The sequence below is a fragment of the Sinohyriopsis cumingii genome, chromosome 2, assembly GCF_028554795.1.
Source record: "Sinohyriopsis cumingii isolate HCF-2022 chromosome 2, ASM2855479v2, whole genome shotgun sequence".
In the NCBI taxonomy this organism is placed as follows: Eukaryota; Metazoa; Mollusca; class Bivalvia; order Unionida; family Unionidae; genus Sinohyriopsis; species Sinohyriopsis cumingii.
This window is the reverse complement of record NC_142962.1, coordinates 12,662,718-12,676,599: the sequence shown is the minus strand read 5'-3', so window position 1 is coordinate 12,676,599 and position 13,882 is coordinate 12,662,718. Positions and strand designations below refer to the sequence as shown.

Below are 13,882 nucleotides of genomic sequence, written 5' to 3'. Positions count from 1 at the left end.
TAGCGACACCTGGCATAGACAGGACAAAAACGATTTTTGTCCTTTAGTAGGTCTGGATTCATGAGGCAGCAGGATAATATTCCTAATGTAATGTGACTGGGGAACATATCTGATGAAGAAATTTTATTTTTAACAGAAAACTGACATTCCATTTACCTGATCAAAATAATTGAGTTTTAATGTTGTCATTGTCTGCAGTCATCATTTTTAATCTAGTCAAGTATTTTTTCAGAAAACTGAAAGGTATATCTATTAGACCATGTTGGAATGCCCTTTTCAGGATGCAAAAAAAGGTCAAATAGATGTTGTTGTTGTAGGGATTAATGCCATTTTTGTTCAGCACAAGATAGGTTATATTTGGTGGCCAATATAACTGGAGAAAGAAGAACCCTGGAAAACCCCAAGAAGAACCAATGAGCCATGAGAAGCTACTGGCAAGCTTTCTCATGTACCCACATTAGCTCAGCCACAGACTCGAACCCACATACATAGCTGCCAACCTTCCAGGCTCACAATTAGTGAAAATAGGGATAAAAAGTCATGAATTTGGACATGAATTCGTGAAAAATACCATGACAATAACTCCATCCACTCTGACTGTCAATACTACACTATATCAAGATCGCAAAATAAAACTAAAACACTACATATATGCAGAAATATTTATTTATCAAGACATGATACTGTGGCAGATTTGAACTTCCTCAACTGCTTGATTGTAAATTTGTTTTCTAAACAGTTCAGACTTCTTGCCTGCTGGTTGATCTTGGTGACTAAAATTGCTGACAAATTTTCTGCAGCTAAGGAGGCCCTAAAGTCTGTCTTATTTTTCCTCACTAAAGAAAATACTCTTTCGCTGTCACTGTTGCTGTGAAGAATGCACAAGAGCTGCAGCATTTTTGGTTCTTCCACAGGAAAATTTGGAAGCGATTTTCGAATTTGGGAACATGTGTCAGAACAAATATTTAGCATGGTCTCCAGCTGATAAAGGTAGATTGTGTTCGACAAAAAAACTCACAAATAATGCTTCAGTGTTGGTAGCCTGCAGGTCTTCTGCCAATGGTTTAAAATATTCCAGAGCTGAAACCTGTGAATTCTTAATTTTCCCCAACTTCTATGTGTTTTTTGCAACCGACGTGCTTCCTCACATTGTCTCTGCAATGGCACACTGAGTGCAAAAAGCATGATGAATATCAATGTTTAATGGCAGAATGCACGGCCAATTTTTGATATATTCCAAATTAAACTTCACTTTTTGAGTAATACATTTATTTTTCCTTGGTGGTGAAGACATTTTCAAGATCTTACATGCAATGCTGAACGGTAATTCAAATCAGTGTTGGTGATGCATGCGCGGAGCAAAATTCCGGTTAGGCCCCAGTTTCTCTCAAAAGCATTTGTAAAACTACTCTTATACATCTAGATTAAAATAGGCTAAAATGCTTACTACTGGGCGAACTGTACTAATCGGCTGTAGATCTACTAATATCGTGAGCAGCAGTACCGGACAGTTTCGACAACTGCGAATATCACGAATATCGCTTAACGGGAAATCGGTTATTTTATTAAAGATTTAAAATAATTGAGGATCAGAGAATTCGTGAATTTTTGGCTTGCGGCATGAATCCGTGAATCGCTGAAAAAGTCGTGAAATTCACACCAAATTTGTGAGGATTGGCAGCTATGCACATAGACAGAGGTGAGATGGCAGTGATCCGGAACAGTGAGTGCTTTAAAGCACTCTGCCACTTAGGGCCCCTTTAATAGATAAATGAAATTACAAACATGTATATAACAGAAGCATGTGGTTCATATAAACAATAATAAATTAAGGTGCTGATACACACACAGTGGCAAGTTCACAGCGTATAAAACTTTGCACAACATCTTTTTGTCTCAGTATTTTACCTTTCCTTCTGGTAAGCACCTTGCAAACTTGAGCTTTCCCCAAGCTGAATTTGAGCTTTCCCCAAGCTGAATTTGAGCTTGAATAAAGGTAATGTACAAGTGGATTTCTTCATCCAGCAAGTGTGGAACAAATGTATTTACTATTCCAGTTACTATCAGATGATCTGCGATGGACCTTGATCTCAAATAGGTTTTAGACTGAACCAAAAAAAACACAAGATAATTATCTTTACACTCTGTGTTTATACAATCTCGATCTCAGTCTCAATTTGTAACAGCCGCACCACTTGCTGTAATTAATACTAGTCTATGTAGGAAGAGACAGCAAAATGGTGGCCAAATGTTTGTATAAAGGACTGCACATGCTCTTGAATCACTAAGTAATGGTTTTAATCCATGCTTGTACAACTGATTCCTTATCAGACAGACTGCCAACTTTATCTGATTATGGTAGGTTTTATTTATTACTCAAAAAATTTTATAATACACAAATTCACTGCTGAGAAATGCCAGCATTAACCCATTATGCTTTATACTAAAGGCTTATTTAAGCTACCTATCTTTTTTGAAAAATTATTTTGTATTCTTACCTGCATATTGCTGTATGGGTCTAGCACTACCTGAGACAGAGGACAAGAGCTGACTGTATGCATCATCTTCATCATCGGAAGAAGATGCCAATTCAGGGAGCTGAAAACATAAATAGAAAAATGTAATAATTGCCACTTGTATCCATATGGAATGCATACAGAGCATAGATCCAGGTCCACCAGCCACAAAGAGCTGGCACATCAGGATTGATTCTGTACTAGACACTGATCTGGTCTTGCTGCTTACATCTGAGTGTGCATTTTACACCAATAATGAACAGCAATCAGCAAATTGTTACATTTAATTTTTTAAGTTGCTTTTAATTGCATTTATCATGAAAATGCAATAAGTTCTAAAGTTTTAAAAAAAAGTTATTCCTGGAATCCACAAAAAATTATGTTGGGACATATAATTCTTCAGAAGCCACCTGTCTAAGTCACGTCAAACCTGGGAAAAGGAGACACCAATTATGAAAAGGCTAAACTGTCCAGTGTACACAGGTCTGCCCTTTAAAATTTGTTTTTGAACGAATACCATGCAACAAATATTATTATTAGATTATTAATAATGGTTTATGTACAATATAAAACACAACCATAATATACGTATATATATTGTTCTCTCGCAAATTTATTTTCCACACAAGATTACAGTATCCTGCTCACTTTAATCCATCCTATAAATTAAATCATCATGTACTTAAAATAATTGCCAATTTAAAGTTATGTTGTGCACCATGACGAAACAGTAATTTTATTACTGACCTATAGCTTACAAATAACTACAAAACAAAATACTGACTCTTTTGTTGGTCAACCTGTGTAAGTTTAATTTGGAAACAGCTGTTCATACTTTAAAAATAGTATCGGAAGAAAACAGTTGCTTAACTCACAGAGATCAAAAGATAGTTGGCTAAAGCGAGAAGCCTGTGATCAAAAAAGCCATACATGACTAATCCCTGCGACCCATGAACCAAAGCTTTGTCCAGCTTTATGGACAAGTTTAAAATATTGAATGACCCCTGAACCTAATAAGGGATCTAACTCGCATTTCTTTCCAAAGTTGACCTATTTTCATAAGAAATAGGTTTAACCCTGGAAGTTCAGAAGCCATATATTTATAGATGATGTCACTTAGTTCTGTATGAGGGAAAAATATTTTATGGTCAAAACGAACCCATTCTGTATGCGGATACCATAAAAATATAAATCAGGACAGTGACACCTGTCAAATCTAGGCCAATTATTAATCATGTGTTACTAATATCAGGGAAATAGCATGAGCTATAGGCCAGTAGATAATGACTTTGCGTAAAAGTAACAGTACATCAGTGAAACGATCATTACAACAGGCCAGGAAAGTCTGCTGTCAATAGTGGACGCTGATGTAAAATCAGGCATAAGCAAGCTATGCCCCACAGGCCAGAACCAGCCTGTAACCTGGTTTTATCTGCTTATATATATCCTAAGGTGTGGCTTTTTAATTTCTTACCCAAGCCCTTGAGGAAGCTGCACACACAATATGTAAAAAATATGGTGGCTGTTCAATAGTTGCAGTCTCAAAGAAGGTTGATACTGGTTACCATATGTATGAATGGGGCATCAATTGCAACATGCTCAATTTGCTGAATGTGATAATTAATTTTCTGCAGGAGTATATCACATGCTGATCTGACTTTACCGTGTCTTGATGGGTAAGTGTTCTCACATGGCCATCCCATTCAGTTACAAATTCCACAAGTTTTACTGGTGGGCAAGTCTGTTTATCAGTGAGTCTTCAGGTAAAGAAAACTTTTTCTATATTTGGGAATACACTGCACCATCAAGAGTGACAAGTGTAATAAGCTTCAAATAGGGCCAACCATTCAAATTTTTTGGGGTTTCAGGTATTGGCTGTGAGGTATTCTTTCAATGAATTGCATAGCCAAAAAATAATTATTAAACAAAAATGAGAGCATGAAACCTTTCTTGTGATATAGAAAGTTCTTTATATTCTGCTTCTCACTCTCTCTCTCTCTCAACAATCAAGCTGAAAAGGAAACTGATGAGAGAGAGAGAGTATATTCACTACTTAATGAACTCACTCTTATGACTGGCAATCTAGTGAAGACCTTTATTTATGATCTGAACTTTTCACCTTATGGTACTTTTTTGATCAGGTTTGTTTTCTTTACTTTTTACAGAGCTAGTTTCAAAAATAGTTCAATGAACAAAAAAAGCTAAATGTATTCTATTCTTTTTTGATTTTCCTAATATATTTTAGAACTATGACTTTATAAAACATTGTGATAAAAACAATTTTTTCTAGCAAAATATTTCTTTGATAATACTTACCTGATCATAATACCTTAATAACTACTACTACCTCACAAATCCAGCCCTTCCAGATAAAAACTGTTTAGCTAAAACACTACAAGAAAAGAATGAACAAAAAACATCTATTACTCGAATATGAGGACCTGTTTCAAGTTATTCCAACATGAACAAATAAAATCTACCATGACGTTGAAATTATGGATTCCACACCTGTGAAACAGCATCCATACAGGAAGAACCCTCTCCAACAGGAATGTTTGCAAAAAAGAATCTCATTAATTGCTTGAGAACGATTTCATAGAACTGAGTAAAAGTGACTGGAGTTCACCAAGTATTACTGTACTGAAATCAGAAAATACTTTCCACACGTGCACAGACCACAGAAAAGTGAATAGTGTGACCAAACCAGATTCATTGGAAATGCAAAATATGTCACCAAGTTTGACCATTTGAAAGGGTTCTGGCAAATTCCAATGATGAAAGGGCAGAAGAAATTTCAGCATTCATAACTCCAGATGGACTTTAACAACATAAAGGGAAGCCATTTGGGATGAAAGGTTTGCTTTGCACTTTTCAATGTTTAATGAACATGATTACACCTGGTCTAGATAACTGTGATGCTTACATTAATGATGTCATCATCTACAATGATATCTCGAAAGATAACAATTGATCTAAAAGTGAGCCTTGCTATACGTATGCTACATTTTTAAGACATATTGTGGGACAAATTAAATCTAAAGATGAAAGGTCAAGGCTCTGAATTCCCAGTGCCTATCAGTAAAAAGCAACTGATGCAATTTTTGGCTATAGAAGGGTATTACTGGAAATTTTGCTCCAAAATTTATTAAAATTGGTGAACTCCTTACAATTTGTTAAGTAAGAAAACCATGCTTCATTGGTCTGAAAAATGTCAGAGGATTGTGACAAGTTAAAGGCCATGCTTCAGAGTACACCAGTTCTTTCAGCTCCAAATTTCAGTCAATCATTTAAAATATCTGCTCATTAAGAATGACAACAGGTACATGCTGGTTAATCGCCTGTTGATAATAACCCAGGGTAATAAAATGGACAACTGGGTACCTGTTAAAAATCATACATAAAAAAACAGAACAAAAAACATGTTTCCAAGTTCACTTCAAAGACATCAGAAGTAAGTGACACACAGAATAACAATTACAGTTTGAGGCTCATATTGTGGGACTATTGGCCGATGCATATTTATTCATCATTAGACCTCCTTCTAACTTCCTTATTTTCTATTCATAGTAACTGTATATGACATAGTTCCAAGAAAACAGGTTTCTTGGATGTGAAACCATGTGTCACAGATCCACACCTAAGTAACGCACAGTCTAAAGAAAAAAACTTATTTATATTTATTTGCATTGTCTGTTAGGTTTGTATCTGACCTTGTCCAAAAATCAAGTTTTTTTAAAATTCATTATATGTTGTGGGTTCTGTACAATTGTATCTTAATAATAGGGTCATTATCAAGAGAAGTAAACATATATATATTTATCTTGGTCTGAGTCAAGTACAGTGTGTATCCCATATTCTTTAGTATAATGTTAGTAACAGACCTGATTATAATAACTATGATTTTCCTAGACATAAACTTTTGGCCCTCATTCAGGTTATTTTTTTGTTTCTTAGTTATTTTTACATAATTTTGTTTACTGGAAAAATTATATATGCCTGTGGTAACATCTGGCAGAAATCATTTATATTGTTGTATTCAGATTTTGATTTGGGTGAAATTATTTATTGGTTGAAATTATTTATTATTCTCTGGAAATACAAAGTGCTCTATAATATTCTTGGAAAGAGATATTAACTTGGAATTACAGTGAAGTCAAACAAGGAAACCTTGAACTATATTACTGTGATTCAACAAAACACTTGGCACATCAATACTATTCAGGCCACTGCTAGATTATTACGTTAGAGACTACCACTACAGGCACATCAACACATTCAGCACTGGAAATTATTTGGAATTCCCTAAAGATTACTTAGAACTTTACTCATTAGGACTTGCGTTAAAATTCTATGATTATTTATGATTTAGTTAACAATACCATAAGTTAATTTTTTTTAAATTTTCTCTTAGTATTCAAGGAAAATATGTTTGGTAAATTTTACAAAGTCTGTTGCTTTTCACTCTCTTCTGATACTTATTTTAAGACCATAGAGTCGTAATAGTGCCTAAGTGTGTGAAGATGGCAGAGTGATAACACTGAAAAGTTGTAAACTTTGTTGTCAAAATAAAGAACAGAAAAGATGGAAATTGTAAGTGGAGTATACTTCCCCTCGAAGATGAAATGTCTTCAGGTTGTTTAATGGAAGAAAAACTTCAAAACTGCTTGTATGAATTTTGTCTGTAAAGAGCTTGTTTCTTGCGGCAAGCAGAAGTAGTAACTGGAGGATTTGTCACCATTTCTGTATCAAGGGGAGATCACTCTAGGTAGGCAGATAACTTTTAGCTTTTTCACCAACAAAAATTTTAAATCTGCGAGGGCAAGATTTGTGAGGAAGAAGTAGTAGTTATCCTAGGTATTATGACTGGATAACATAACTGAAGAAGAAAGTAAGGCAGATGTAAAATTTAAAAATGTCATAAAAGTATGTTTAGTAAATACCGAGTCATGGTAGTATCAGACACTACAGATGTGAATAAAAATTGCTGACTATGGGCCACAACTCCACTTAAAATGCAGAGAAGCATCTGAAACCTCCAATGCAGCATACCTGCAGAAATACTGTTTATAACAAGCTGTTGAAGTTTTTGAAGAGGCAGCTTCTAGTACCAATGTTATAAGTCTATGACTTGGCCGGGGTTCGAACCAGCAAAATCCTGCATCTGAGGTGGATTCTCTAACCTTTCAGATAACTGAGGTGGTCACTAATACAAGAGGCTTAAGTTTTGAAGACAGAAATTAAATGAAACCCTAAACAACATTGTTTGGAGATTAACTGTAAAAGTAGGGCAATTAAAATTGGTTTAGAGGGACAAGCAGATATAAAATGGATAGAAAGATTTCTACATTGATCCTGTTGAATTAGTTCTGGGCTTTAAAAACTACATATTTGGGATACTGCAAGCCATGTTGGCTCCAGGTATTTACAAGACAAGTGAGTCTAAGACTTTTATGCATAAATGTATTCTTCTAGGAAAATGAACATTTCCACTCCTGGTACCTTGTTTACACCATCAGCTTGTTCTGTATCTGCATGCAACTTCAGCGTCTCCCTGAAAAATACAAATAGTGGTAAATTTTATAAGCAAATGTTTTAAAATTGACACATACGTCCAAGAAAAAAGGATATGATCTACCGAAGAGTTACTGTAGCAGCAATTTATCTGAGATAATTTTCTTGTCTTAGTCACGCTGATTCCTTTAAATACTTTTATCTCATTTAAAATAATCAAAAAGACCACAAAAAACAGTAAATACAGAATACTCAATGGTACCAGTCTCTGAATGCCTTTAGTTGAAGTGATCATGTGACACATTAAAATGCCAGGTTTATTTCCAAAATAGCATGGATTTATTAAAACCAGTAATTGACCACGCCGGTGGCCTAGTGGTTGGAGTGTCCGCATCAGATGCAGGAGGTCATGGGTTTGATCACCAGCCGAGTCATACCAAAGACTTTCAAAAATGGTAATAACAACTGCCTTCCTTGGCATTCAGCATTAAAAGGTCAGTGTTAGGACTGGTCGGCCTGGTGTCAGGATAATGTGACTGGGTGGGACATCATGCTACATATCTGTGGCATGATGCCACTGTGCTAGACATCACTATAAACTGTCACACTGCAGACACAATAGTGATATGACTGATTTTTTTATAAAGCTATGTTAAAAATCCAAATCACACAAACCAGTATTTATAATAAACTGAAGGCTGACAGTGACAGCAAACTGGTCAGAGTAAAAAAAAATTTCATTTAATTTCATCTTACTAAAATCAATTTTGTTTAAAAGACATGGGATATGAGCAAGCTATTTACTCTATCATGACAAAGAGTTTATCACTTCTACCTTCATTATAGCTGCATGATAACCAATATGTGGGTGCAAAAAATTGTATATTTGGAACAAAAAGGACAAAAAAATTTCTACTTATCCAGCTTCTTGCACATTTCAAAAGGATTAAAAATAACTATCACTGATAACAAAATTGTAATCCAAAAGTAACCAAATCAAACAGCAACAAAATTATAATCCAATAGTAACCAAATCTCAAAGCAACAAAGTTCTAGTCCAAAAGTAACCAAATCTAACAGCAACAAAGTTCTAATCCAAAAGTAATCAAATCTAACAGCAACAAAGTTCTAATCCAAAAGCAACCAAATCTCACAGCAACTATGTTCTAATTCAAAAGTAACCAAATCTCAAGCAACAAAGTTCTAATCCAAAAGTAATCAAATCTCAAAGCAACAAAGTTCTAATACAAAAGTAACCAAATCTAACAGCAACAAAGTTCTAATCCAAAAGTAACCAAATCTCACATCAACAATGTTCAACAAAAGCTCTTTCACACAAATGTATGTAACATATTCAATGTTGATAACATAAATATTCATGTTACTTTATAATAAAATAATAATAATAACAATAATAATAAGGTATGATCATCATATACACAGTCAAATAGTAATACACTCACATGTAACAAATCTAGATAAGTCACAGCATGCACATATACCCCAGTATAATTCATATTGCTGTTTTGTAATTTTTATAGCTTGTTTACAATTTTATCAAATGTATCTTCTGTAACAGAATAATTTTTAACCTTGTACAGCAGAATTATCTCTCTTAGTGGCGTGGAATACATGGTTCTGTCCATGTCAATTTGACATTGCTTTCCAGAACAGTGCATGACAGGCATGCAGAAATTGTGCAGAATGTATACTTGATTCACCAAGTATTAACAGTGAGGTTCATGGAAAAACAATTGGAATCATGATACTACCATCTTCGCTAGCAAAGGTTCTGATAACCCTATCTACACCATGGCAGATCGAACACCTATATCAGTGCTTTGCCCTAGCGACATCTATTGGATTTCATGTGTTGCCTCCCTTAGTATGTAATTCCAACTAAACAATATTGTGGTGCATTGTACATCGACCAAAAACAGTGGTGGCAATTGACCTAAAATGGATACTTTGTAAGTTTAACATTGAAAGTAAGACTATGTACCAGAGGCAAGCCATTACAAGTGTATTTGACTGAAAGGTATTTGTGCAAACAGAGACCAGCACTGGAAATATGCTTATTTATCAGCCCATTCAAGTTGAACACCTAATTATTTTATGAATATATTGAATCTGTGATGCTAAGTTCAACTTGATGAAACCTGTTTGGAAATAAAATGGGTCATATACAGTTGCTATAAATGGAAAACAAGGAAAATTCTTACACAGCAGTGATGTTTTTAAAGCAGATTCTCAAATTTATAAGAGTGGAATTAAATAGAAGATACTAAAAATGATAAACACAATTTTTAAGCGGAGAAGATTAAATGTAATTTTTGGGGAAAAAGCATAATGATTATGTCAAAAGCACAATGGCTGGCATGTATGTGTTTAACGCAAACATACTTATCCAGATTTTCAAACGGCATTTTGTCCAAGTCTTGACATGAAAGCAACAAATGTTAGTAATATTTATTATCGTAGGTTTTATCTTGTAATTAAATTTGAATCCTTAGAGTGCTGTCCTTTTGAGATTATGTGCACTATACTTATTTGGCTGCTCAAAAATGTACACGATGCATAATCAATGAGCGTGACCTCTGTTTTGCGAAACCTCAACCAATCTGCAAGCTGGAAAATAGCCTTGGTATGCAATTATTATTGCATCATACAGGACTCTTAGGCTGGGAATTTAATGAGTCACTTTTGAGTTTATTGCATCAGGGATGCACATCTGTGCATTATCGGAAGCCCTACATCATGTGTTCAAAAAGATATTTACAGAATTATTGAGATTATCTAAGATGGTGAACATTTCATTTGCTGCTTGAAAACATAAACTCACCCAATGAAATATAGCAACCATGTTGCTAAAGAAAAGCCTGCAATAATCACATTAAAACTTGTGGGAAACAACAATCTTCAAATGACTTTGTCTCCCTTAAAAAATATCATCTTAAAAGGGAAAGCAGTTTTGAAAACGACTCATTAATGCCTTCATCGTGGGATATAGTTTGTATATGTAGTTTTGTGGTTTTTTTCTTCAAAAATTCAGGTTTTTTTATAGCACCTCAACAGAACCAGTACCAGGTCAATTTTGAGTCCAGTTTTTAAAACTTATTAAATTTTCTTTTATATACCGGTACATGTAATGAATGCAATGCAATCAAGACAGTATCAAGTCAGAATTCATGGTAATGAAGATTTTGCTGCTAATTATCTGAAGCTCTATGGTTAACAATAATAAAAAACAAAATAAATCCACATACATATAGTGAGTACTATAGACAATAATACAAACGCCAGTTACCAATTTGACCACTCATATAGTAACGAACCAGTCAACAATACTTCATCTCAGTGACATTGAGTGAACTTTCAGGCAATATTGCTAAATTTCCCCCAATCATCCAACTCGGGGGATTTATAATTTCCTAATGATCACAATCATACAGATGCTTGGAACAATGCTATACTACATTGTTGCATTTTCCAACATAGAAATTCACTTGAAAATGAACCTTATTTTAATATTGTAAGTTTTCATCACTGCTATCAATAAACCTAGATCACATATGACCCAGATATTTGAATGTAATTTGTCAAGACGACTGCATAGCCTTGTGGTACATAAGATCATTTTACAAACAGGTGAACCTAGTTCAAAACCCGTAATGTGCTAAAACAAATTTCTTTTTCGATGACCTATATAGAATGTTCTGTCTGAATAGATGAATTTTCTAGACCACTGAAAGGGATGGTTATTTTGTTCCTGGGAAAGGGTTTATATGGGCTTTGGTTTGGGGGGGTTCTAAATAAAAGAATTAGGAAGAAAGTGGAACGTGTATCAAACTAGGTAGTGTAAATTTAGTGACTATATAGGTAATTTGCTAAATCCCCCCACCCCCCCGAGAAAAAAATCGTCTATGTAATAATAACAGTGTACAATAAATCATTGGATTTTTAAGCAACGCTTAAGATAGTACTGGAAAAATAATACCTTTATTCCTTGAAAGTCTGTGCCCACAATGTTGCCCTTTATATAAACTGGGCACAATGAAGCCATACGAATAAAGTCTTGAATGTCAGTCCATAAAATATAAATTTTCTTTTTTTTTAGCTATTACCTTATTTGCACATGCTTGTAAACTTTATTATTACCTTTTTCTTTGCTCAGCAAGGAAGTAATGTAGGAATATGTATTACTCTTTGCACAAAATAATGAATTATTTTGTGTAACATTATAGAGAAGACATTTTACGTGCGCAGAATATTTATATTATTTAATGTAAAATAATTATTCATGTTCATCCACTAGACTTAATCCATTAGTAATAACACTAAAATAAAGGGTAGTTTTTTTAACTTTACACTTTCATTGTCTGACCGCTCCAGTGGCCTAGTGGTTAGCATTATTCCCACACTTTTCTAAAGATAAATTTCCAGGGTTTTTCACATATGACCATTACTGAATGGAATTAAAGAACATTTAAGATTATAAAACATGCATTTTCTAAATCTAAATATGTTTCTCTTTTAAGACTCCCCAAAAACATCAAAGTCTGAATAGATGATCATGTACAAAACCACAAAATGTATCACATGAAACAAGCATGGCATGTAAAGTCATTTCAATGTACAGAATAAAAATTATAAATATATTTTGCTGCATTATATTGCTAAGTGGAAACAACATAATGAACATAAATTATGTTTTGTTTTCTTTCAGGATAATGTGACTGGGTGGGACATCATGCTGCATGTCGGTGCATGATGCCCCAGTGCTAGACATCACTATAAACTGCCACACTGCTGATATTGTTAAAGCTATGTTAAAAATCCAAATCACACACACTTTCAATGTCTAATTTTACATGCTCATTATGTACATCATTTAATGTAAAATAACAATATTTATACAAATGGAAATAAAACATGACATAATTATACATTTTTGAGTCATTTTATGATTTATACTTAATATTTACCAAAGGTTTTAGGAAATAGAAATACAATTATATTTGGTCAGAATAAACCCTGCTAGCATTACTAATATGCAGTTTCTTCCATAAATAAGTTACAGATAAATAAAACCATTGGACTCTATTCAAACATGTATGAAATGAAAATTCCATCTTAGACGGAATAAACCTCAATAATATCCAAGAATGTGCATATAATAATGAGTTTTATTCCGTATAAGATATTTATATTAATCGCTATAATTTCCATGGAACTTTGAAGAAAATCTCATGATTATGCACGAATGTGATTACAATAGTGAGGTTTACCCCGTTCAAAGAATGGAATAATTTAGAATTGTATTTTGATGTTATACAAACTACTGTGAATCATTGCCATCATTTCCACTTCTATATTACGGGTTAAAAACGGTATATGTCATAGAGTAACGGACTCAAAATTTTGACGTTTGTTATGTTAATGAAAAACTACTTTTATTCACTGCATACATTTGAATGCATGTTTATTTGACTGCATTAAATATGAATATCAACTTTCTTTTTCTTTCGTACGACTTTCGAAGTATGATACATTCCAAGCGTTTATGTGATCAGATCATCATCGGATTAAATATCCCCCGCGGGGGTTATTTAGCGATATTGCCAACTTTCAGTGCTTCGAGGAACTATGGGATCTCTTTATACCTTTTATCAATCGAAGACCCCTGATTTTTTTCTCGGTATTCTTTCCTTCGTTTCTTCGTCAAAGCCTTTAAATCAATAACGCTCCGTTTGCGTTTCATTCTTTGCTGACCATGCCTTCTCCCCATGCTTCCCTACTGTTTCCAATGTTAACTACAATCGGATTGGCTAATATAACCTATTGTCCAATGAAAT

At 34.1% G+C, this 13,882-nt stretch overlaps 1 protein-coding gene across 3 annotated transcripts in view; it reads right to left on the bottom strand.

Annotated features, from left to right (window-relative positions):
• The window catches only part of LOC149804348 (U3 small nucleolar RNA-associated protein 25 homolog), an 81,452-nt gene extending 67,623 nt beyond the window's left edge, over positions 1 to 13,829 (bottom strand). For 2 of the 3 annotated variants that reach the window (XM_089939186.1, XM_089939195.1), the window contains exons 1-3: positions 13,691 to 13,829; positions 8,016 to 8,067; positions 2,499 to 2,598 (exon numbers count right to left, since the gene is read on the bottom strand). In XM_089939186.1, coding sequence (XP_089795312.1) covers positions 2,499 to 2,598; positions 8,016 to 8,067; positions 13,691 to 13,815 — 277 coding nt within the window. In that variant the 5' untranslated portion in view covers positions 13,816 to 13,829. Of the gene's footprint in view, positions 1 to 2,498; positions 2,599 to 8,015; positions 8,068 to 13,495; positions 13,586 to 13,690 lie in introns of those variants that run through there. The other variant, XM_089939202.1, reaches the window with a different exon arrangement.
• Between the last annotated feature and the right edge of the window lie 53 nt (positions 13,830 to 13,882).